Raw genomic sequence first — 26,798 nt, 5'->3', positions numbered from 1 at the left:
CGGCATTCATTACTATATGGGTTATATGGAGTACCTTCAGGTGTAGACACTGGCAATCTCAAACAGGAAATGCCCCTCCCTATATAACCCCCTCCCATAGGAGGAGTACCTCAGTTTTGTAGCAAGCAGTATGCCTCCCAAAATGGTCCTCAAAAAAGAGGGGTGGGAGCTCTGTGTCCCGTGATGTACTCCAAGAAAAAGATTTTACAGGTAAGCTGTATTAAAAATCTCTTTTTCTTTATCGTACATCACGGGACACAGAGCGGCATTCATTACTATATGGGATGTCCCAAAGCAATGCTTACAATGAGGGGAGGGAGAACATCTCCAAGACAAAAGGATTTAATTTAGAGATATACTCAAATCATAATAAATCCAACTTAGTTGAGAAAAATAAAATTTTTAAATTTAACTCGAACAAGAGGAGCCCCCGGAATCCGAGGGTCTCAAACTGCAGCCTGCAGCACTGCCTGCCCGAAGGCAGTATCAGTATTCCTTCTTACGTCCAACTTGTAGAATTTTGTAAACGTGTGGACAGAAGACCAGGTTGCCGCCTTGCAAACTTGAGCCATAGAGATCTGGTGGTGTGCTGCCCAGGAGGCGCCCATGGCTCTAGTAGAATGAGCCTTTAATGATACTGGAGGAGGCAACCCTTTCAAGCCGTAGGCCTGAGTGATTAATTGCTTAATCCACCTAGAAATGGTGGACTTTGCAGCTGCCTGCCCCTTCTTGGGCCCATCCGGTAGAATGAACAGCACATCTGTCTTCCGGATCTTCTTTGTAGCTTTCAGATAGGCCTTCATGGCCCTGACAATATCCAAGGTATGCAGCAACCCTTCCTTTCTGGAAGTAGGTTTAGGGAAGAAGGATGGTAATACCAAATCCTGGTTCAAATGAAAACTGGATATGACCTTCGGAAGGAAGGAAGGATGAGGGCGGAGAACGACCCTGTCCTTATGAAAAACAAGATATGGTTCCTTACAGGATAAGGCTGCCAGCTCCGAAACTCTTCTTGCGGAAACTATGGCAACCAAAAATACTAACTTCCTTGTCAGTAGAACCAAAGGAATATCAGCCAACGGCTCAAACGGTTGTTTCTGTAAACTTGACAGAACAAGATTTAAATCCCACGGACAAAGCGGGGATTTAACTGGAGGTCTAATACGTAAGACCCCTTGAAGGAAGGTCTTAACCAGCGAGTGGGTGGCCAGCGGCCGCTGAAACCACACTGACAGAGCAGAAATCTGTCCTTTGATTGTGCTTAATGCCAATCCTTTATCCACTCCTAGCTGGAGAAAACTTAATACTCTATCGATGGTAAATTTGCGAGAAAGCCATCGCTTGGACTCACACCAGCCTACATAGGCCTTCCAGACCCTGTAATAAATCACCCTAGAGACCGGTTTCCTGGCTCTGATTAGGGTAGAGATTACTTTCTGAGACAGACCTCTACCCCTGAGAATCAGGGATTCAGCTTCCAGGCCGTCAAATTTAGATGCCGTAAGGCAGGGTGGAGGATCGGACCTTGCGATAGCAGGTCTGGCCGTAGAGGAAGAGTCCACGGGTCTCCCACTACCATCCTTAAGATTAGTGAGTACCATGCTCTTCTGGGCCATGCTGGAGCTACCAGGATGACTGGTATGTGCTCCACCCGGATCCTGCGCAGCAGGCGGGGTAGTAACTGGAGCGGGGGAAACGCATAAAGAAGTTTGAACTGATGCCAAGGGCAAACCAACGCATCGGTTCCGCAGGCCATCGGATCCCTTGAGCGGGACATGAACCTGTCTAGTTTCTTGTTGAGTCTCGATGCCATGATATCCACGTCCGGCACTCCCCATCTTTGGCAGAGTGCTTGAAAGACTAGTGGATGCAGAGACCATTCCCCCGGCCATAGAGTCTGGCGGCTTAAGAAGTCCGCCTGAAAGTTGTCCACTCCTGGAATGAATATTGCCGATATGCAGGGCACATGAGCCTCTGCCCATAGAAGAATCAAGCTCACCTCTCTCTGAGCGGCTTGACTCCTGGTTCCCCCTTGGTGATTTATGTATGCCACGGCCGTGGCATTGTCTGATTGAATTCTCACCGGGAACCCCTGCAATTTTGACGTCCAAGCCCTGAGGGCTAGTCGAGCAGCTCTGAGCTCCAAGATGTTGATGGGCAACTGCTTCTCTGGCTTTGCCCAAGTACCTTGGCGAGTGCAACCATCCAAAATTGCTCCCCAGCCCGTCAGGCTGGCGTCTGTGGTCACTATCTTCCAAGCCACTGGGCTGAAAGACCTCCCCTTCAGTAGATTCTGAGGGTCTAACCACCAACACAGACTTTGTCGGACTCTTGATGAGAGCGGCAACGGGATATCCAAGGCCTGTGGCCTTCTGCTCCATGCTGACAGGATGGCTGCCTGTAGGATGCGAGTGTGGCTCTGGGCGTATGGTACCGCCTCGAATGTGGCCACCATCTTGCCTAGTAACCTCATACATAGGCGAATAGTCGGTTCTTTCTTGCTTAGAACCAGTAGGATTAATTCCTTGATGGCTTTTACCTTCCTCAGAGGTAGGAACACTCCTTGTTGTTCTGTGTCTAATCTCATGCCGAGATATTCCAACTGCTTTGTGGGCTGGAAAGCTGACTTTTCTCGATTTAGGACCCAGCCGAACCTCTCGAGGTATTGGACCGTGAGGGCCACTGCTCGCTCCAAGCCGGGAGACGAGTGATCTATGACTAGGTGGTCGTCCAGGTATGCTAGGATCGTGACCCCTTGGATCCTTAGTTTGGCTAGGATTGGAGCTAGGACCTTCGTGAACACCCGGGGGGCCGTAGCCAACCCGAAGGGAAGCGCCACGAATTGGAAGTGACGCGAAGCCACCATGAAGCGTAGATATCTTTGATGTGGCTGATAAATTGGAACATGAAGGTAGGCATCCTTTATGTCTATGGACGCCATGAAGTCGTCCTTCTGGAGTGTGGCAGCTGCTGACCGCACGGATTCCATCCGAAATGAGCGGATCTTTAGATATGCATTTACCATCTTTAGGTCCAAAATTGGCCTGACATCTCCATTGGATTTTGGGATGATGAATAGGTTGGAGTAGAAACCCAGCCCCTGTTCCAGGACTGGTACCTCTACTATTACTTCCTGGGAAAGTAGATGATCTAATGCCGATCTTAATGCGGCTCCCTTTTCCGGATCGTTTGGAATCCTCGACTTCTGGAAATGAGGAGGAGGAAACCTTAGGAAATCTAATTTGTAGCCTGTGGCCACGGAAGACCATACCCACTCGTCGGGAATGCTGGCTTCCCAAATCTCTGAAAAGAGTCGCAGCCTTCCCCCCACCTTCGTGGGTGGGGGCGCCCCTTCATAAGGTTGGCTTGGGGGCTGGTTTTGCTGGTTTGCGAAACCACTGCCTTTTGCCTCTAACAGCCTGTCCTTGTGATCTGCTGTTGAAGCCGAAGTTTGCTTTTGCAGGAGGCCGTCGATACTGCTTGGCATTAGAGGGCCCCTGCCCAGGGGAATACTGTCGTTTAAACGCAGGTCCCTGAACCTGCCGTTTGAAATGGTCTGAATGTATTTATCTAGGTCTTCTCCGAAGAGTCGTCCTCCATGGAAGGGGAACCCTACCAGGAGCTTCTTGCATGGGGGCTCAGCCTCCCAGTTTTTTAACCATAAGAGTCTTCTCATATGGATAAGGGATAACGATAAACGTGACGCTTGCTGGATAGAATCCTTGATTGCGTCTACCGTAAAACATATGGCCTTAGGGACATCCGAAAATTTTTCTGCCTGCTGGGCCGGAATAAGTTTAAGCATCTGCTTAAATTGATCCGATAATGCTTGAGCGACCCCAATCGCAGCCACAGCTGGCTGTACTACTGCCCCTGCAGTAGTGAAGGAGTTCTTAAGTAGTGCTTCCAAGCGCTTATCAACTGGATCCTTGAACACCTGTATGTTTTCTACAGGGCATGTTAACGATCTGTTAACACATGAGATGGCTGCGTCCACTGCAGGAGTAGCCCATCTTTTGGAAAATTTTTCTTCCATAGGATATAGGACAGAGAACCTTTTAGGTGGTAAGAAGATCTTATCTGGCTTGTTCCAATCTTGGAACAAAATTCCCTCTAATAGAGGATGGATCGGAAACACAGCATTGCTTTGAGGCGCCCTCAGTGAGCCCAAAGCTGAAACCGTCGATACCTGGAGATCTGGTACTGGCAAGTTGAATGCCCTATGGACCAAGTCCGACAATCCTTGAATCCACCAGCTCTCCCTCAGGGAGACTGCCCCAGACTCCTCTGTATCCGGGTCTTCGATCCCTGAACCTACTTGGTCCTTGTCCAAGAGGTCGTCCAATTCCCCTGAGGAAAGGACCTCCTCTTCTGAGGGTCCGCGCTCGGGCGACGGAGATCTATTCCGCTTACTGCCCCGCATAGCTGCGGCTCCCATGCTTTTCTGCATCTCTTTTAAAGAGGTGAGTAATACCTCCTCCGTGACCATCTTAGGGTTGGACTGACCCGCGTCAGCTCCAGCCCCAGATCCCGATGGCCCCAAGGCTCCCTGTAGGGAAAACAGCGGCCTACCATGGTACAATACCGAGGTACACCTGCTACCTATTGGTATTTGGAACTATAAAAGTTAATTGTCCAAACACCTGTTTGGGGGATAAAAAAATGCTTCCTCTCCCCTAGATGACTTTTTTTTTTTTTTTTTGTTTTTGTTTCAAATCCAGGAAAGAAAAAACATTCTGTCCCCCTGAGTAGTATTGCAAAGAAAAACTATGAGATGGAAAAGAAACAGCCTATTTCTAGGCTTGAAAAAACAGTCCTCTGAAGACTGCAATATCCTTTCTGGCCACTGTGTGTCCTCGGCGCCCCGTGCTGCCGCTCTGGTCTTTCTCCTCAGTTCCAAAGTATTGAATGGAACAAACAAGGAAGGGCCGCCCCTTCCTTTAAGCCACTGACCCGCCCTTCCCCCCCAGCAATCTCAAACAGGAAATGCCCCTCCCGACAGGGGGAGGGGGGGGGGATTTTGGGAGGAAGGGACCTCTCTGTTCCAGCAAACTGCAGCCTGCAGCCTGGAACCATGAGGAGGTCAGCGTTTTGCCTGCTTGCAGGCTCTGAGGAGGAAGACTGAATGGAGCATCGCCTGGAGGCCTGCAGGTAAGCAAAGCTCTCTGACACACACATATATTTTTATATAACACAGGCCCCACTCAATGCTTTTCCAACACTACAAGGGAGGTCACATCTTATGGGGAATAATACATAGAGAGCCATCCTATCTTTATGATATGTGACTAGTTTGCCAGATGCAGTGCATAACTTTAGGCATGTCCCCTGTGACCCCCCAGAAAAAAACCTGCTAAGAACCAAGTTCCGCAAGTTTTCCCCTCACTTACCTGCTCCATGCCGCAGGACTTTGCCAAGCAAGAGGCCCAATCTTCCCCCATCTCCGTGGGGATGTCTAGACCTTCAGGCCCTGGGTTCCTATGAAGGATCCACTGTCCTGGGCCCATATAGCACCCTGGCAACAGAAAACTTTAGGTACCCAAAGGTTTCTAAGTTCTGGGCCCAGGGTCCAGCTCTCTAAAAAGAAAAGCATTATGGGCTATACCCCAAGGGTTTGGGGTCCGGTTACTGACCACTTTAGCGCTGAGGCTTTTTTGGACAGAACCGGTAGCTCACCTAATCCCAAGGATGCGGAGGCAAGCTAAACCATGACTAACACCTAAGACACTGGCGTAAAAACTGAGGTACTCCTCCTATGGGAGGGGGTTATATAGGGAGGGGCATTTCCTGTTTGAGATTGCCAGTGTCTACACCTGAAGGTACTCCATATAACCCATATAGTAATGAATGCCGCTCTGTGTCCCGTGATGTACGATAAAGAAATATATAGTACAAAATTGTCAGTCCGTCGGGACCGGGGCTTTTCCCGTTGGGCAATTCTTGAATAATTTTAAATATTTCTTCTTCTGTTATGGGGGTTTCGAGATTGAGTTTATTTCCTGGAATTTTATTTAAGTCCAAGTCCCTCAGATATAATTTAATTTTCTCCTCTTTTTGTTTTACCTCTTCTTTAGTTCCAAATCTTATGAATTGCGTAAAGATTCCCATAAAATTCCTGAAACTTTTTAATGATATCTGAAGTCTTGAATCTCATTTCTCCAGTGTTTGTCTGTATTCTCTAAATATGGTTAGCTGTTTTTTTTTTGTTTGTTTTTTAATACATTCGCCAAGTATTTCCCCGCCTTATTACCCCATTGATATCTTTCTTTTTTGGCCAAATTTAGAGATATTCAGGATTCCTGTTCGATTACTCCTCTCATTTCCTCTTTTAATACTGAGATTCAATAAAAGATCTTTGACCAGTTTCTTTATGTAGTTGTTCTAATTCAAGAATTTCTTTAGTTAACAATTTTTTTCTCTTTATTTCTTTTCTTTTTTTTAGCTCCCTCTTTAAATTAAAATACCCCTAATATAGACCTTATCGGTTTCCCAAATTGTCGCCTCAGACATTCCTTCTGTGCTGTTCTCCCTAAAGAACTGTTCTAATTCCTTCTTTATTCTCTTCTCTAGCTCTTTGTCTAATATAAGTTCTTCATTTAGCCTCCAGTTACATTTTCCATATTCTATCTCTCCAATTTTCAATTGCAGTGCGATAGGAGCGTGATCCGAAAATGTTGAGATTACAATCTTTGTATCTTTCACTAGTTCTAGTAGCCTATGCTCTACCAAAAAATAATCAATTCTAGTGTATGTCCCATGCACAGGGGAACGGAATGTATAGTCTCTTTATCTCATATGTTGTGATCTCCAAACGTCTACCAGTTGGTGTTGGTATATCTTCTTTTTTAATTTATTCCTCTGGCTTATTCCAGTGCCCTGTGCATGTGACGTACTATCTAGTTTTGGATCTAGACATAGATTAATATCCCCTCCCATGATAGCCCCTCCTATGTTAAAGTTCATGAACTCTTCCACTAATCTTGCCAAGTATTGAGCAGACTTTTTATTTGGTCCATAAACGTTCGCCAGTGAGATCTCGGTCCCATTCAGGTTCCCCGTTAGAAATAGGAAGCGGTCGTCTGGGTCTGTCCTCCTTTGCTCCAAAGTGAACCGAGCACCCCTAGCGAACCCTATGGCCACTCCTTTTGCGTGGGAAATAGGGGAGTCCGCATAAAACCACAGGGTAAACTCATCTGAGGTAATTCTACAACTTGTACCCATACTCAGGTGAGTTTCCTGTAAAAAACAAAACAAAAAAAAAAACAAATGATGTGAAACCATAGCTGAGACGTTATAGGCAAATAATATGTGAGCAAGTCTTGTGTTAGCTGGTGGAGTCTGAAGTAGAAAAAAAGAGAAATGACCATACCACAAGTCTCACCAAATGGAGACAAATCACAAGATGTCGTAACAGATCAACTTATAGAAATTATTTAAAGCTTATATACTCATTTAAGCCTGGAAATTTGACGGCATCAAGTAAGTGTATCTATTTGGTTTCTAGCTGTAAAAGAGTCTTGTCGATACATCCACCTCGAGCATGTAAAGGTACATGCTCCAAGGCTGCAAAGCTAATGGAGTTAACATCAAAGTCATGTAGACATCCTACATGTCGATTTAGGGCGGTAGTCATCAAGCGTTTATATAGGGGATTGACAGGATCCTTAATGCACTTGAAAAAGGGCCTTTTAGTCTTGCCCGCGTAGAAACAGCCGCATTAGCAGCTGGCTAAGTAGACAATACCTATGGTTTGGCACGTGATACGAAATTTCAGTTTGTGGATCTTACCATTAGGCAGGATGGTTACATCATTGTTGCACATAAAGGGACAGATGTCACCGTGTCCACAGGAAAAGGTTCCCGTGGAGATGGACATCTGAATACCCTTACGCACATGGTGACTAGTTACCAAACGATCTCTAAGAGAGGGTGCTCGTTTGAAAGTAATTTCCGGGTAAGGCTTGATGTGTTTGTTAATTGTACTATCAACTATAAACAACCCCGTGGTCGATTGCACTTATAGAAACCACATTAATTCAATTAATTAACATAGAATACTTTATGTGTTTCTCTTTTTTATTCTCGAAAAAACATTATTTTGGATTTTTTTGATTGTGTAAGTGTTTTCTGATCTATTATAGATTTACAGTCAGTCCATTTGGCCTAAATGCGTGTATTAGTTTTCCGTGTCAGTCATGGCTGATTTTTGTGGGGAAGCATGGGAGGGCTTGATGGCCAAAATCCACTCCTCTCAGAAGGAGGCTAAAATGTCAGATGTGGATCTTGATAGGATATTCATGAGACTTCAACGTCTTTTGGAAAAAAAGGCCAGGATCTACTGGCACAAAATCTATTTTGAAAAATATATGGAGAATCATGTGGTCCCATGGGGATTGAGGATTCAGATTTTCCCGAATGTCCGAAAAATTAATGATTCACTGAAACAATCATGAGAGCACAACCTACAGTCCTGCTCCTATGAAAGGATATTCATTCTATGTAAACAATATGAATCAGAACTTGAACAAATTGATTTGCAGATTGGTGCTTGGTATTCAGATTATTTGCCGACATCCACTTCCCCCAGATTTGCCGCAAGTAATAAAGACCTACGGGCACATCTGGAGGAATACACGCTGGGTATTATCAATACCAAGGAAAGTAAGTTTCAGGGATAAAATAGCTGATGACAACGGATATGCTTATAAATGGAATCAACCTACATCTACTAAATACACAAAACCTTCTAATTATGACGTTCCTAAAGCTAATACAGAGATGCCAAATACTGTATCTGCTTCTGTTTCTCTTTCACCTAGCACGTCTACTACATATCATGACTTCTCTCAAGACAGAATTCCTAAGAAGAGGAAAGGTGATCGCACTACGGCATCTCTTGATTCACTTCACCGCACCTTCGGTCCCACTGGCAGTCCTAAGCCACATTCGGTTTGTAATGCACCTACTAATACGCACTCGTCTACTCCACTTTATGGTAGACCCTCTACTACTGTTGTTTCTTCACACTCTTCACTAGTACCCTCAATCATAGCTAATCCGCCTATTCCTTCTGCACTATCTTCGTCTCTCATTCGTCGAGCGAGCGAGCCCTCAATATCTACCATGTTTCCGGTCAGTGCTCAACATATTGATCCCAAAACAGCACCTATTTTTTTAGGGAAAAATCAGGATTTAAATCCGACCCTCAATCCTCGGGCTCCCAATCAGGAACCTCAGGACTTGAAGTAATAAACCTCTTGTCTACACCTTTGACCACAGAACAAGTACATGTTTTGAAATTAGGTTTAACTTTTTGTTCCTCTATTGATGTAGATAGATTTCAATTAATTAAAGATACTCATCTGTTTGCCAGACGTTTATTGTTCAAAGTTATGTATGACAAGTCCCAACAATCTGACAATACTGATTTTTCACTTATGGATTACACGGAATCGTAACTTCGGGCTATGGATGACCTGATGTCCTTATGGGAGGAGGGCAACACTGGTGATGAGATCCTTCCCAGTTCTTCGGGGGTCGTCGTCCCTGGTGTTGCCTCCACCCCCTATTTCATATAAACTGAAATCGCAAGGTTTCCTCCTTTACAGACCAATCCAAACCTCTGGGCATTTGTTCAACAGGTGTCTTCAGAAATAAAAAATATGGATATAACCAATAAGAACAATAAACATTTATCTTCAGCCCAACTTAAGGCCCTTACTGATCTTCAGAACCATCCAAATTTAGTCATAAAACCGGCTGATAAGGGTGGGAATGTAGTTGTCATGGATGTCGAGGCATATGAATCCATGTGCCTCGACATCCTAGGCAATAAAAAAATGGTACAAACCGATCTCTAGGACATTAATTGATAATTTCACTACGGAATACTACAATCTGATCTTTGGTGCCTACCAGTGAGGTATCATTGACCTTAGTACCTGGAATTTCTTGAATGTTAAGGAGTCAAAAATCCCAACATTTTATTCTCTTCCCAAAGTGCACAAGTCCTTGGAGCATCCTCCAAGACAACCTATCGTCTCTGGGTGTCAAGGACTAACTGAAAATGCCAGCGCACTAATAGACAAATACTTGCTTCCACGTGTGACCTCTCTTTCCTCCTATGTCAAGGATACCATCGACCTACTCCGCACTATCGATGGAAAAGTAATCCACCCTGGGGCCTGGCTGGTAGCTCTCGATGTGGAGAGCCTCTATAACTCCATACCACATGCTAGGGGTTTAGAGGTAATCTCCACTCAACTTAAAGAATGTGGTACAGCCTCTGACTTGTATAGTGAGTTTGTTCTCAGGTTGTTGAAATTTATTCTGACACGAAATGTATTTATGTGTGGCTCCTCCCACTTCCTCCAGATACAGGGCGTAGCTATGGGGACCAAATGTGCCCCTAGCTATGCAAACCTGTATCTGGGAGGGTGGGAGAGAGACATTTTTGCAGATGATCGATACACGCGGCTGCTCTCCAATGTCATCGCATGGCATAGATACATAGACGACATTCTGATTTTCTGGTCTGGTACCAGGGAAGAGCTCACACAGCTAATGGACCTATTGGCTAATAATTCCTACAACTTAAAATTCACGATGGAGTGTAGTCAATCCCAGGTGAACTTTCTGGATCTACAGATTCATGTTGACCCTGTTGGCCGCTTGCATTCTTCTCTGTATCGCAAGCCGTCAGCGGGAATACTATCCTGCATGCGAGTAGCGCACACCCTGAACCTCTATTGGAGAGCATTCCATATAGCCAATTCCTCAGATTGAAGAGAAACTGCACTCGGGAACCTGATTTCCACACTGCAGCCAATGAATTATATCCGAGACTGCATTCTCTGGGATATAGTCGGTCTCTTCTGAAACGCTCTTTTAACAAAGTCACCAACTTGGTTGGACAAAGAGGTTCTCATCCACTCCAACAAAAAGCATAAAGGTACTAATTCAGTTCGAATTATAATGCAATTTTCCAAACAACATGCACAAATGAGAGGGATTAAAAAAAAAAAATGTGGCCTTTGCTTATGGCTGATGGTACAATTAACAAACACATCAAGCCTTACACGGACGAGCACCCTCTCTTAGAGATCATTTGGTAACTAGTCACCATGTGTGTAAGGGTATTCAGATGTCCATCTCCACGGGAACCTTTTCCTGTGGACACGGTGACATCTGTCCCTTTATGTGCAACAATGATGTAACCATCCTGCCTAATGATAAGATCCACAAACTGAAATTTCCTATCACGTGCCAAACCATAGGTATTGTCTACTTAGCCAGCTGCCAATGCGGCTGTTCCCACGTGGGCAAGACTAAAAGGCCCTTTTTCAAGTGCATTAAGGATCATGTCAATCCCCTATATAAACGCTTGATGAATACCGCCCTAAATCGACATGTAGGATGTCTACATGACTTTGATGTTAACTCCATTAGCTTTGCAGCCTTGGAGCATGTACCTTTACATGCTCGAGGTGGATGTAGACAAGACTCTTTTACAGCTAGAAACCAAATGGATACACTTACTTGATGCCATCAAATTTCCAGGTTTAAATGAGTATATAAGCTTTAAATCATTTCTATAAGTTGATCTGTTACGACATCTTGTGATTTGTCTCCATTTGGTGAGACTTGTGGTATGGTCATTTCTCTCACTTATTGACCTTCCATCTTGTCTCCTTCTCCACCTATTATGACCATTTACTGTTTCCCAGTACCTAACATACCACGTTTTTCTATCTTAGGGGTACACTATATTTGGGCCAATATACTGAATTGCCCCCCATTGGGGTTTATTAAATATATTCTATGATATGTTCATTTAGTTTTATACCATGTTATAGTTTGTTTTCTGTTATTTTGTGATTCATAAATGAATTTTCATTAAGTATGTTTAATATATTTTCGCAGCTTGTTATTGTTCATTATTTTTCAAAAAATCTTTACTTATTTTTCTTCTTTACCACTTTGACATACTATGTAAGTAACCAGAATTGACTTACTACCTCTTTTTTGGTGGATCCAATTTTAATACCTTGATCACTAATCAAATCTGTATTCCAGATATCCCACTACATCCGCCCCTGATGAGTGTTTTTCATATACACGAAACGCTGCGTCGGGCTTACAAAGATGTAGCTATACGCGTTTATGGGACCCATTCTGATCAACCAGTACTTCTATGATCTATTTACATTTTATACTTCACCTATTGCGTGGTTATGCCCAACCTCTATGTGGCTATATATGTTGTCATGGACTGTTATTTATTTAATGTATTTTTATATCAATTATTGTATTATGTATGAAATGTATGTTCTGTACTTTTGTACAAGTTATTTGTTTCTACCAAATATTCTACTTTCTCAATACATGAACATTTCATCTATGGCTTGTTTCATTACTTTGTCCCCATTCAGCCCACTGTTTCATTTAAAGTCCCAAATTCCCTTTGTTGCAATTTTCCGCATACGGGATGGAGATATAGTTTGGATGTAATCTCATATAAAGTCCAAGACACAAGGATGGAGATACATCACAGACGTATTCTCATTTAAAGTCCCAAACACCTTCGGGTGGTCCCCCCCTTTTTTCTTATTTTTCTTCTTTGACTTGGACATCTGGTGGAGCTTATATGCCTATCTGTAGCTCTGTCTTGTAAGTGGGAACTCGACAGAGCTCAATCTGGTTCCCTAGATGGATCCTGTTTTTATCCATGTCCCCATTTGACTCCCTGTGTTTGTTTCTTTTGGGGACCCATTTGGTGGCCCTATCCCCAGATGTGGATTTGCACCTGTAACCGGGGGCTTAGCGGGCATTATGCGGTTAACTTCACCGCTATATTGTGTCATTTTGCTGGCTGCGCCTTTTTATTTGGGCAGTCTTGGCATCCCTATTTTTCCATCTTGCCACCTTTTTTTTGGGTGGCTGTAGTGTCCCGCTTTTCCCATGCCCTGCAGGTCCACTGATCTTTCGTCTGAGAATGACGCGATCTTGCTGGCCGCGGGGCATTATGGAACTTGTAGGCGCTTTATGCGCATGCGCGGCAGACTCTGCCGTCTGCTCGCGGCGTGATGACGCCATCTTTTGCTGCAATTGAGGGGCTATAACGAGCCTCTCCTTCACAGCTGCAGCTTTGCTCTACAGGGACGCTGATGCTATTAGCTATTTTCGTTCGGGTAAGTCATCCTACTAAGAACTCACTCATTTTGTGGGTCTCGTTTGGCACATTTTCGTCTAACCTTTATTTTATTTATTCCTTTCTTTCACTTTCCTTAGAATTGGGCAATTTATCTGCAATTTGCAGACCAGTTTTGAAGTCACATTTGCGCTTTCTCAATTATCCAGTTCATCTGGAGTTATAATGTAAGTTTTCCTCACCACTTTATGTGAGGGTCTGGGTTTTTTATGGGCCCTATTGTAGCACCTTGGCTTTTGTTGCTCCAACATATTTTCCAGCCAAACTACGTCAAATTTTATTTGAAATATTATGCATATGTATTTAAAGGACTCTGTATAAATTGATAAATAATTTCTGTTTCACTCCTTCAGAGCCACTTACTGAGCTGGTCATGTCACAAATCCCCTGATGAAGACAAAGGTTTGGCGAAACTAGTCGGGAAGACCTGACCATTAGCCTGTACTGTGATGTTTGCTCCCACGTTCTTATTGTACTGTATTGCATGTGCAGTGTGTTTTTGAAGCGACGAGTGAGACGAACAGAGCAGGGGGTGAGGCTGACTGTTTTTATTTAGGTCCGCTGTGACCATAATGCAACAAGATAATCACCTGTGAGGAACTCGCTGCTTAGTTCACTATTGAAGTGCCTTGATTTGCTGTATTAAATGTGAGTGCAATGTGTGAAGCTTTTTTACTGATTTTAAATAAACAAGTTTGATATACTTCACCATTGGAGTCACTTTACCTTTCATGTGGAACAACGATTCGGCTTGTGAGAATCACTGGTGGAATTGGTCAGTTCGTGTGGAGAAATATTTTGCTGTTTGTGCCAAGCATGAGAATGCAAGGCATATCGCATTGGTAAGCGCAATTCTTATGGGTGTGAAGTCTGAGCACTTTGGTGTGGTGAAAGGTCTCATATTAAGAAGATTTTTTGAAGATTTGTTTTCCTTTGGACACTTTAATTGTTTTCACCTGGAATATTATCACCTTGGATTTTCTATGTGGACGCTTTTTTATTTATACAATTTTTTCACTTTATATATTCCTGCATTCCTCACAATATTTTTTGTATCACGAATGTATGGTTTAATATTTAGAAACGTTTAGTTATTTTTTAGCGCTACTATTTTGTTCATTCAGAATTTTTGGTGCTTATATGTTTGAACTAACTTTATCACTTTGTAATTAATAAATCATTTTTATATATTTATTGTGTTTTGGTTTCTATCTGTTGGCACTGTAATAATCCCATACTCCTCTATTCCTTTTACATTTTATGACCAAGTTGTGCAGAAATCCATATCATTCCAAAAGGGTTCACATACTTTTTATGGCAACTGTATCTCAGGTAAAGCGTTAACTGCAAAGGCTGCCAGATGTCCACTCCAATTTTAGAAGTGGGGACACCCCTCCATCGGGAAAAAGGTTTGTTGCCTGACTTAGCAGGCTTAGAGTTCCAGGATGTTTTATGAAAGGAAGTCATCTGCTTAGTTGCTCAAGTTCTGAAAATAACCCTTGCTGTCCCAGATGAAGGCAAAAGAGTACACCTTCCTCCCAGAACATTTAGTATAAACGTATTCAAGGCATTGTTAAAGAAGTGTTAAAAAGGTATAAATTCACAACATATATCCTTTGCTGACAGAGACCTAGACCACAACTCCTTAAGGACATCTGTCAATAGTTTCAGTAACTTGGTGAAAGCAGCAAAGATTCTCTTTTGACACCAAGAACCCTGAGGAAGGAGCTTTAGAATAAATGGATCAGAAACTGGATGCTCTATCAAAGTTGTAGCTAAAAAAAAAAAAAAAAAAAAAAAAAAACTCCACAAATGATGCATTACTCTTATCAAGAGCAGCAATTTAAACAAAGGATCCAATCAAAGCATTTAGGTTTTTGTGTGGTCATCCTCATAAGCAAACAACCTGATAATTAGTAGCTAGTAGTAATTGCCGTATTTCTATCATGATTGTCACTTTCATGTCATGTTTCATATCATGTTACTTTTAGGCTCGGTTCACACTGGCACGTTCGGGATCTGACTTGTGGGACCCCAAGTTGCGTGACATGTGAAATCCCATGTTAGTCAATGAGAGCTGTCCTATAGCACCACTGAAGTCACTCAGACTTTAGAAAAGGTTCCTGTACTACTTTAAGGCGACTTCTATCTTACCTGCACCCATAGACTTTAATGGAAGTCGCCTCCATGTGATTTGGATCTGACATTACAGGAAGATTACCCAGGCATTCCCTAAAAGTTTTTTTTTTTTAATTGCTTCAAAGTCCCATCAAGTAGTACTCAAGTTGCCAGCAAATTGCCAGGAAGTCGCCTGGCAAAGTTGTGACTTTCAGGTCGCGGCAGTGTGAACTGAGCCCTAAAATCAGACTAGGAGTCGCTGGTAATTGGTTTACCTTTCCAATACAAATGTACTACAAATGTACTACATATTGAAGCAAAAACATTGCTAATACAAAAAAAACAAAACAAATAGCAAAATTATATATTTAGGTATAAACTTTGATATAGTGTGTATACAGTATGTGATATAGACATATACATAAATATATACCGTATATCTCTAAATAAAAAAATAACAAACATGTAATACTTGCCTCTACTGTGCAGTTCGTTTTGCACAGAGTGGCTCGAACACCGACTCCTGGTGTCCCCCGGAGGCTCCCGCGGCTCCTCCCCGCATCAGATAACCCCCTAGGAGAAGCACTCTCCAGGGGAGCAGGTTACCTTGCGGGCGTGTTCCAGAGTCATTCATTCGGCGTCCATAGCCGCCGAATGTATGACTCGCCCCCGGGTCATTGGATTTGATTGACAGAAGCGGAAGCCAATGGATGCACTGCTATCAATCTATCTAATCAAGAGCTGGGACCCCGTAGAGAGAGTGACAGCGCGTCCCCGTCGAGGCAAGTTCAGGGGTGCTGGGGGAGCCGGAGACTGCCAGGTGTGTTTTTACCTTAATTCATAGGATGCATTAAGGTGAAAAAACACAAAGTTTTACAAACCCTTTAAGGAAAATCAGCTTAACATTATATAAATATCTGACCTTCAATTTTGGCATAATCTGTAAGTCGGGTGTAATTGATCAAGGCAGCTTTTTCAAGACATCTTCTTATAACTTTCTTGACCTCTTCAGCAGGTATAGGTGTTGCAATATCTTTCATCAAAACCTGAAGAAGGAGAATTAAGACAACTTTCAATAAAATAACTGCAATGCCATAATTTAAAGGGCAACTATAGAGGTTTTTTTAGCTATATATGTAAATTTGACCAGCTTACAGAATGATTTTGCAAAAAGAAAAAAAAAAAGGAATTTAATAATTAGTCCTCAGTTGAACAGGCTCAATCACGCCCAATGTTTGGCACAGTAAAGTCACAGTTTTTGCCATGGAATGATGAGCATGCCATGACTTCAGGCCCCTTTCACACGGACAACTGTTTTGCCGCAGCTAAAAGCATGTTTATGTTTCCTGGAATTCAAGACTCCAGGCACAGCAATCAGCTGCATTTGTACAGTGCTTTTAGCTGCGGTTGCGTTTAGCCGCGGCACGATATTGAACGGGGATCCGACTTGGATCCCTGCCAATACCAAGCACTGTGTTTGGTATGAATCTTGAGGGGGAACTCCACGCCAAATTTCAAATAAAAAAAACGGCATGGGTTCCCCCTACAGGGACATACTGGGCCCTTAAGTCTGCTATGGATTTTAAGGGGAACACCCGTACGCCGAAAAAACAACATGGGGTTCCCCCCAAAATCCATACCAGACCCGTATCCGAGCAGCAGCCCGGCCGGTCAGGAAAGGGGGTGGGGATGAGCGAGCGCCCCCCCTCCTTAACCGGGTCAGGCCGCATGCCCTCAACATGGGGGGGTAGGTGCCACCCCAAAGCACCTGTCCCCATGTTGATGAGGACAGGGCCTCTTCCCGACAACCCTGGCTATTGGTTGTCGGGGTCTGCAGGAGGGGAGCTTATCGGAATCTGGGAGCCTCCTTTAATAACGGGGCCACCTGATGCCCGCCCCCCACCCTAGGTGAATGAGTATGGGGTACATCGTACCCCTACCCATTCACCTGGCGGAAAAAAAACACTACACAGGGTTTTTAAAGTAATTTAGTCAGCTACGGGGCCCCCCTCTCTTCTTTGGCTCTTTTATGAGGGGTGGTACCCGGGCTTCTGTCTTCTTCTTCAAAGAACCTACCCCCCCATGTTGAGGGCATGTGGCATGGCACGGTTAAGGAGGGGGGGCGCTCGCTTGTCCCAACCCACTTTACTGACCGGTCGGGCTGCTGCTCAGATACGGGTCAGGTATGGATTTTGGGGGGAACCCATGCCGGTTACCCTTAAAATCCATAGCAGACCCAAGGGCCTGGTATGCCTCTGTAGGGGGAACCCATATCGTTTATTTGAAATTTGGCGTGGAGTTCCCCCTCAAGATTCATACCAAACGCAGCTGACACAGTGCACTACGATTACCTGCGGTTATGTGCCGATAGCTGCAGGATTTTGCAGCTGGATGCATCCAGTTCTATTTTTTCTATCTGCACAAAACCGCAGGTAACCGTAGTGTGTGAATGATGTCATAGGAAAGCATTGTGTGCTTCTAGCAGCTAAAAGCACCATACTATCCGTCTGTGTAAAAGGGGCCTCAGTCTCCTCAATATCCCCTAGGTCTGCCTCTGCATGGTCTTCACTTTCTATAGCTGGCCTGAAGGAGGAGATAAGAAGCTGTTACACTTTTAAATATGAGGAAAATATACTTATGATTGCTAAAGCCCAGTTTTTTCTTGTTCAATAATTTTAATTGAGTAATAATACACATTGCAAGTGTTTAGATGGGGGTCACACGTGTAGCATTCCTGGTAAGATGCAACAAAAGGATGAAGACAGAGGAGAATTCAGTAATGAAAAGTGGGGTTAAGTGTGTGAGGTGGGGATGGAAGGGAAGCTGGCCAGGGGGAGTAGCGCCAATCTTGAATTCAAGTGCAGTGTAATGATTGTGAAGGATGTCAGTGTAAATCTCCCTGCTTGGTTCATGTGTCACAAGCTATTGACATGTTAATGACCCTTCCTCAGCCAGCTCCCTAGTTCAAATGGTAATTGATTTATTGTGTGTGGGAAGGAGACCGGCCTTACTGTTTACAATGATTAGATAAGGGGCTCATGTTAATTATTCTGATTGCTTCATTGTGGTCAGGCTGTTACACCTAGTAATTAACTCCGCTGATGTCTTTATCTAAAGAAACATGTCTGCATGGTCGGCTCCGACTTGTCTCCTATAATCTGTATGGGAAACCCCACTGTGTGAGGGGGGCGTTCCTAACAGGCTATAACCACATATAAGCTGAGTTTTTGTGTCAATAAAGTGTCTTGTTCCAGCAGTAAGCTTGTCTCATGTGTGGCTTTCTGGGCGATTCCAGGGATATCCCTCCTCGTGGAATATTGGGGTGATTGTCGTTATGGGAAGAAGGGAACGTTGACAGGGATATCATACCGATACCGTCACAATTGGTTGGTAGCAGCGGGATTTTTCCCTTCTATTCCCCTTCACACCCGGATTCCAAGCAGACACTGGAAGAACTACTGGAAGTTCGTGGAAGGATCGCTAGCAACAAAACCAAGCGGGTCATCATAGCAGAATTAATGGAGCTAGACCAGGAGGACGGGATTGCAGCAACGCCAGCAGTACAAGAGATGGAGACACCAGTGATTCAGGAGGAGGAATCGCCAGCCAACAAGCTAATGAGAGAGAAGCTAGCGTGGTTCGGCCCGAACCCAACGCCGGATGTGGTTCTGAAAGTGATGGACCTGTTAGCGGAGGAGGCTAAACAAATAAGGGACGCAGAGCTACAGAAGGCTAAAGAAAAAAGGGACGCAGAACTACAGAAGGATAAACAAATAAGGGACGCAGAGCTACAGTTAAAACTGGCAGCAGTCCAACAAGCAGCCGCACCTTCTACGAACAGTGAGTACAGCACAGCAGACGCAAGGAAGATTCCGTTTAGCGCTTTTAAAGCTTTTGATGAAAAGGACTGTGAAATTGATAACTACCTGGCAGACTTTGAGCGACAATGTAACCTGCACCGAATTGCTAGAAGAGAGTGGGTTGCAATATTGTCAGGCAAACTGTCAGGCAAAGCTTCTGATGCTTTCCGGACCGTGCCAGATCAGGATATCCATAGCTACGCCCGGGTTAAAGAAGCGCTCCTGGCTCGTTATGCAGTAACCCCAGAGTCCCACCGACAGAAGTTCAGGGACTCACGCAAAACCACGAAAGACTCTTACGCAGAATGGGCATGCCAGCTGTCCCTGTCGGCCTCTAACTGGGTTAACAGCAGCCAGGCCACCACCGCAGAGGACATTTTGCAACTAATGCTCCTGGAGCAATTTTACAATCACATCCAGACGGATGTCAAAGATTGGGTGAGAGATCGCAGGCCCATGACTCTACCAGAGGCCGCGAAGTTGGCGGATGAATATGCGGATACTCGCAAGACAAACCAGGTCACACCACGGGTACAACCTCCACAACCAACGGCGCCCTCACACCCACCAGCCGCTAGATACCAACCGCCTAACAGACCGATGACATCTAGCCCTCGCTACCCACGCCAGGAGGACAACGAACAACGCTGCTTCCGGTGCAAACAGTTGGGTCACTTCAAGCAGAATTGCCCCATGAACGACAACACCAGGTCAAATTGGTCTCAACCTGGGTACCGCCCACCAGCAGCAGCCCATTGTGTAGACTCGGCTTGGGATCTCCAGGAGCTGGGTCCGGAAGAACCATTGGGCACCCCTTACGAAGCCCTCATGGTACAATCTGTTATTACGGACAACAGGGAACACCATTGTCAGCTGGTCATGGGCGACCGCCATGAGCCGGAGGGGCCTTGGAGGGAGCTGGGCAGAAAGAGGCACCGCCAGCTACCCTCCAAGAAGAAGAGGTCCTGGAAGTCATATAACCAGCGGACCTGGGAGGAGAAGAAGCGACTGGAGGAGATGGAATCGCAGCGGGCGCCCCAGATGCGGGCCGAGATGTTCGCCAAGGGCCCACCGGTGGCCTCTTACACCACCACCCAGTTCCTGATGATGAAGGACCACGTGGAGAGCCTGCAGGACATGAGCAAGCAGGATCTGATCCGTGAGTACATAGAGCTGGAGGAGTGCATAAGCCGCATGGAGGAGGAGAACAACCACCTGAGGTCACAGCGGGCTGACCCCCCCAGGCTCCATGAACTGGAGATGGAGCTGGAGAAGCTCAAAGAGGAGAACCGGCGGCTGCGGAGGGAGCAGGGGGTGGCTGACCTTATGGGGCTCTGAGTCCCCCCCGGACTCTGAGCACCAGTGCTACAGCATTTCAACAAATATAACTTTTTCTTTTTATGAATCTCCTGTGATTGTCACTTCAGAGCCATAACCTGCCCCCTCCCATAGCGGGACACCTAGACGGCGGCGCACAGACCCATTCGCTGTCTTCACACTGACTTCTGGTGACTTTGCAGATCGCACAAAGACTTGGGGACTGACCGGCGTGTGATCTGACGACCCGGTAGCATACCTGAGTCGGAAGCAGTTACCAATGGAGGTCAGTCACGCCAAACGGAGTTAACCTCGGACTAAAAGCTCTGAACCCGTCAACCCTACTGGACCAGGGAAGGTCCAACCGGGTTTGCCGGAGCAGGGAGAAAAAGGGGGGCCATTGTGAAGGATGTCAGTGTAAATCTCCCTGCTTGGTTCATGTGTCACAAGCTATTGACATGTTAATGACCCTTCCTCAGCCAGCTCCCTAGTTCAAATGGTAATTGATTTATTGTGTGTGGGAAGGAGACCGGCCTTACTGTTTACAATGATTAGATAAGGGGCTCATGTTAATTATTCTGATTGCTTCATTGTGGTCAGGCTGTTACACCTAGTAATTAACTCCGCTGATGTCTTTATCTAAAGAAACATGTCTGCATGGTCGGCTCCGACTTGTCTCCTATAATCTGTATGGGAAACCCCACTGTGTGAGGGGGGCGTTCCTAACAGGCTCTAACCACATATAAGCTGAGTTTTTGTGTCAATAAAGTGTCTTGTTCCAGCAGTAAGCTTGTCTCATGTGTGGCTTTCTGGGCGATTCCAGGGATATCCCTCCTCGTGGAATATTGGGGTGATTGTCGTTATGGGAAGAAGGGAACGTTGACAGGGATATCATACCGATACCGTCACAATGATTGTTGCTATATTTCCAATAATCGGCGATCAAAATTGCATTGAAGATGGGCGTGGCTTGGCCGCCGGAGAAGATGGCCCCTTAATCCACAGGCTCTGCTCCTCCACACTCCCATCCAGCTTCTCCAGCCTGTCTGCAGCCACTCTCTGCCCTCCAGACTGGGGGGGGGAATTTGCACCGCCCACCAGATTATGCCCCGCAAGAAATACCAGCCAAAGGGGATATCGCCGCCTGCTGGATTTCTACATGCGGAAAAACATGGATCTCCCCACCAAGAGCCGATTCCCTCACCAGGAGACAGAGGTAAGCTCTCTGCTGATTCCCCAGAAATTTCTCCCACTAAACAGTCCCCAGTGAAGAAGCACACTGGAGCTGGGACCTGTAGTTCAACAGCAAGCTCACCAGATACACAGACACTGGCTGCATTCCCCACCACTGACAGCCCAGCCTCAGGGCACTCCCTCAAAGCCATGTTGCTCTCCCTGCAGGCTGATCTCCAACGTGGGCTTAACATATCTATTAAAGGGCAAGTTCACCTTTACAGAAAACTCTGTAAGGTAAACTTACACAGGTCCCCTCCCCCCCCAGTCCTGCTGACATGGACTGCGGCTATCTCCAGTTCTAAGCCCCAGTATATCCGCGCCAGGAGTCCGGGGCTTAGAAATCCACAGCTAAATGTCCAAAATGTCACTCGTCAGGATATATCTTGGCAGCCACATCCCAAACCCGCAAGTCCCTTGCTCCAGTCACCTCTCTGCTCAACGAGCATAAAATCATCTAGAGATGTGGTTACCCTACTACTAAGCTACTGGTGACATACCAGAATCAACAGGTCCCCATCCTGAACCCTAAAGATGGAATCAAGAAGCTGCATAATTGGGGCATTATCTTGCACGCACCCCCACCTACGCCAAAACCCAATCCCAACCCCTGGGAATCTTGAAACCCACCATAATGTTGACATGCCTTACCATGCTCACCTCAGGCTGGAACAGACTTTTGCATATCTTAGTAGCAGTGGAGGAGTAGTTGCAATGTTTTTTTTTCTTTTCTCCACGCTCCATTGTTGAGCTGAATACCATACAGACATCGTCAGTGCCATACCCAAATATCCCTCAAAATGTTCTCCCTAAATGCCAAGGGCCTTAACAGTCCTTTTAAATGCTCCCTACTCTGGCGCAAAGCTGTCTCTCACAAAGCAGATATCCTATGTGTTCAGGTGATGCACTTTTAAGAAACCAAATCACCTCAATGCTCTCACCATGCCTTCCCAACCTGTTTTCACGCACAAGCTGACAAAAACAACCATCCTCTCACAAATGTCAACATATATGCCCCAATACTCACCAGAGACCTTTCTTTAAATCCCTAATACAAAAACTACAGCACTATCCCAGAGACAAAATTGTGATATGCAGCGACTTTAATGAAATCATAGATTCCCAACATGATTCTTTTAATCTCAAGTGCAAAAAATACACAGCTCTTTCCTCCCTCCTCTCCCTTGAAGATCTCTGTGAACCCTGGAGGTGTCGACATGGTACTGAGAGGGGCTATCCCTTCTACTCACATACCCAAAGATTCTACTCCACGATAGACCTGTTTCTTACCTCGAAGGTCTTCCTACAAAAAAAATCACAACCTCCACCATAGGTACCATTACATGGTCTGACCACGCTCCAGTATCCATCACTATTTCCCCTTCCCAGATGTCTTTGCCTTACCTGGTATTCCCAGAAAAATAGGCGAGGGTAATTCCTAGCCAAACAATAAAAAACGCAGATCCGCCCAAGCCAAAATCCCATTCCGTAATGAAAAGCGACATAAGGTAACCAACCTGAAAGACATTGCTGATTGTTTCAGCTCCTTCTATTCCAAACTCGATATCCTTTGTCCTCTCTCCCTCAGTGCCTCAGCCTACCCTGCAACAAATACAATCCTTCCTATCCCCCCTTCTATCTCCCCAAAGCAACTAGAATCCCTCTCCCAACCATTTTCCCACCACGAGATCACTGAAGCCATCAATGGTCTCCCATCCCATAAAGCCCCAGGACAAGACAGTTTTGTTAATGACCATTATAAAGCCTACGCAGCCCAAATCACACCTCATCTATGCAATACCTTCAACAATTTGCTAGCTACTGGAAAGATCCCGTCCAGGTAAACCTTCTCATAACCAGCCATCGACCCATATCTCTCCTAAACACAGATCTTAAACTGTAAGCCAAAATATTAGCTGCACGCCTTGTGACTTATATGCCTACACTAATACACCCTGAACAGGTAGGCTTCATCTCTAACTGGCAAGCCTCAGATGGAACTTGCAGGTTCTTAGACCTTATCCACTGGGCAGAGTATCACCAAATGCCTTCTCTGCTAATCTCCCTAGATGCACCGGGACAACCTTAAATTGTTACTTCAAAAATGTGGCATACATGAGTCCTAACGTCAGGTATGCGCTCTAGTCCCTTCCCAATAACAAATGGAACTCATCAGGGATGTCCCCTATCACCCTTAATATTTGCACTCATAATTGAACCTTTAGCTCAAGCTATGCATTCTCACCCCAATATTACTGGCCTGTTGCTCAAGATTCCCATAAAATTAGCCTCTATGCCGATGAAATAATCATCTGGCTCACTGACCCATTGAATTCCTTACCCCTGATATGCGATCTATTAGACCACTTTAGTCAACCATCCATGTAAAAATTAAAAGCGCTCAAAATCAGCTTTGTTGGGGATATTCCCCACCCCATGTCTTAAATTAGCCATAAAAAAACAAAGAAGTGCAATCAGCGCAAAAATAAGAGACTAACCCCCCCCCCCCATATGCAGGCTGAACACAAAATAATTAACACTAAATTTAAATAACAAATGATTTACCAGAAAAGTGCAACGCAGTAATATAAACCAAGATAAATAAAATTAAGAAAAATTGCGGATAAAATATCCAAATTTATGTAGTGAACAGTCCAAGAAAATTGTGATGAATAAGTAAAATATAAAAAATGTATTAAATAAGAGTCCACAAAATCTTCCACCAGTGCTGAAGAATTCACAGATTGTGACAATCCACCTTAGGTCTATCTGGGTACTCTCACCTTCCAGCATGGACCCCTGACTCAACAGGAAGTCATGCAAGCAGAATAAACATGAATCAGATGCCTCAATTGCGTCTCCTAAATAACCGCTTATACTCCGGGAAATGAGCGGTCTCCCTTCACAGATATTACTGGGTTAAAGACATATCTTTCATTAGATGTTTGTCAGCAAACTCCATATGTTTCCATCTGGTGCTCCTGGATTGGTAAGTGGGTGTGTTTAAATTAGCCATAACCAAGGCCTCCCCTCTTCTCCTGGACCCCCAACTCAGATATGACGTATTTGTGCATTCATTTGACTTCACAGCTTGGGATAGGAGAGATTGGGAGGCAATTACATACTCCAGTCCTACTATTTAAATCTTGATAAACTTTAGGTTATTTGTTCTCCTTGTGGCTTTGGTGCGTGGGCATGCGCACCACTGTTTTTGTTCAATTATACATATTTCTCTGAAGTCTAGCAGCGAGTTTTTCATTAAGTAATGTCCAGTGCATTTAAGATTTGACCTCAGATGTAGAAAGGTCTGTCAAGAGCCATGCCTTTGCAATCAACTGCTTCGTGGCTGTATCGATATGCATCATAATAGTGAAGAGATTTAGATAATCTCTCTGGTTTTTGGTTGAGGACATCCAGTGGGTTCACTGGCACTGCTTGGCGGAAAAGGGTGTGTACCATGTCGTACACCTGTTGCCAAAATCGCTACACCACCAGGCAGGACTAACAGGTAAGGATAAAGAGCCCACCTATGAACATCCACTTAATCAATGTGCAGAGGTGGTCGGATTAATGTGAGCCAACTTAGTGGGAGGAACTATGTACCACCAAAGTAGTACTTGATAATTAGTTTCCACTGCTGTAGAATTACGAAAGCAGGATTTCGTAGTGGCCCAGATTTGATCAGTGTTTCAAGCTCAGTCTTTTTCTTAATCATATATTACAGGAAACAAGGCGTCATGACAACTTACGTTATGCTACAACCTTCAGGTGAATGGACACTAGACAAAAAAAAAAGTCAGGATTTCCCATTCATGCATAACCTCCTCCCAGCTCACCTAAGCCTTGTTTTTTTGCTTAGGTGATGAATGTGCCTTCATAGTCTCTCTGAAGAATCTTTGTGGGAGTTAGTCTTGGGGAAAAGGAAAGGATTAATTTGAATTGGCCTCGGCTCTAGGGCCAAAAGGAAAGGTACTTGTACCCCACATGCAAGAGCAGGAGTGGCCTTTAAAGTAGCTGGTTGTCACTGGATTCAACAGGCAGCAATCTCAAGGATACCTGGTATTCAATTACCTCACTGGCAAGGTGCTATACAGATCCAGGACAAATTCAAGTCCCTGAGGACACCATGAGAGGTAAAAATTGGGCCTCTGGTCCTACAGCTATGGAATGGTGCCTCTTATGTGGAAGCATTGTGGCAGTCCCCTTAGTCCCCTCTAGATTGCTTGGGGCAGCTAGTATTGTGTGTGCATGGTGGAGCACTATTCAACCCATTGCATTGTTCTAAAGGGGCAGGGCCAGATTGTAACGTGCACAATTATTTCATGATAACATATCTGTGCATGGGCGGACAGAGTGAGGCTCCCAACTCCATCTGTTAAGTATGGCGGGCCCCCTGCCAAGTTCACCCTGTAATGGCTCCCCTAAGGGTTATATGAATTCCAAATCCCTGGCCTTATATTGTATTTCCACTGTTTAAGGTACACAATCTCCTGACTCCTTTATGCCTAAGGTCCCACTTGTTTAGAATGCATTCTACCCTCTGTTTTTTTAAGGTGAAATTAGGTATCAAAAGGAACATCCTCTGAATGAAGAGGGGTAAGCTGTTGAGGATTAGGAATCCTCTTTGGATAAGCCTCAAGATCAGAGATATCTCTGATGCAGAGAACCACGATGGGCTGTCTGGAGGGTGTGGTGCAAACAAGACAAGGATTCCTGAAGGAGGTGATGTTACCACCTTAGCGGTTAGTTCAGCACTACCCCATGGTGAAAGACATCTATAAGAATTGAGGTTCTCTGGCTAATACTCATCCATTTCCTACTTTAATAAGTAGAGGCTGTGGATTCTGGTCTTAAAGACACCATGGATAAAAGGTTGGAGGCGCTCTTCAAAACATCCGTCTTTCTGGTGGGAGAAGCTGGTGGTTACTGCATTGGAAGTTTCTCAAGACCTAAAAGTTTACGCAAAGTGTGTGCTTTGTTTCAGAGACTTGGACCCAGGGTATCCTGCAATTTGGCAGTTCCTGGAAGATCTTCTGAGACACTCAAGTTTCCCAAGGAAT

The 26,798-nt window shown here is 44.8% G+C and overlaps 1 protein-coding gene across 15 annotated transcripts in view; it reads right to left on the bottom strand.

The window, feature by feature from the left end:
- Positions 1–26,798, bottom strand: part of CADPS2 (calcium dependent secretion activator 2) — a 777,539-nt gene that overhangs the window by 305,511 nt on the left and 445,230 nt on the right. For all 15 annotated transcript variants that reach the window (XM_040343717.1, XM_040343721.1, XM_040343726.1 and 12 more), the window contains exon 16: positions 16,251–16,374. In XM_040343717.1, the coding sequence (XP_040199651.1) occupies positions 16,251–16,374 (124 nt within the window). The remainder of the gene's footprint in view (positions 1–16,250; positions 16,375–26,798) is intronic.

The sequence above is a fragment of the Rana temporaria genome, chromosome 3, assembly GCF_905171775.1.
Source record: "Rana temporaria chromosome 3, aRanTem1.1, whole genome shotgun sequence".
Lineage (NCBI taxonomy): Eukaryota > Metazoa > Chordata > Amphibia > Anura > Ranidae > Rana > Rana temporaria.
This window is presented reverse-complemented; position numbering and strand designations above follow the sequence as displayed.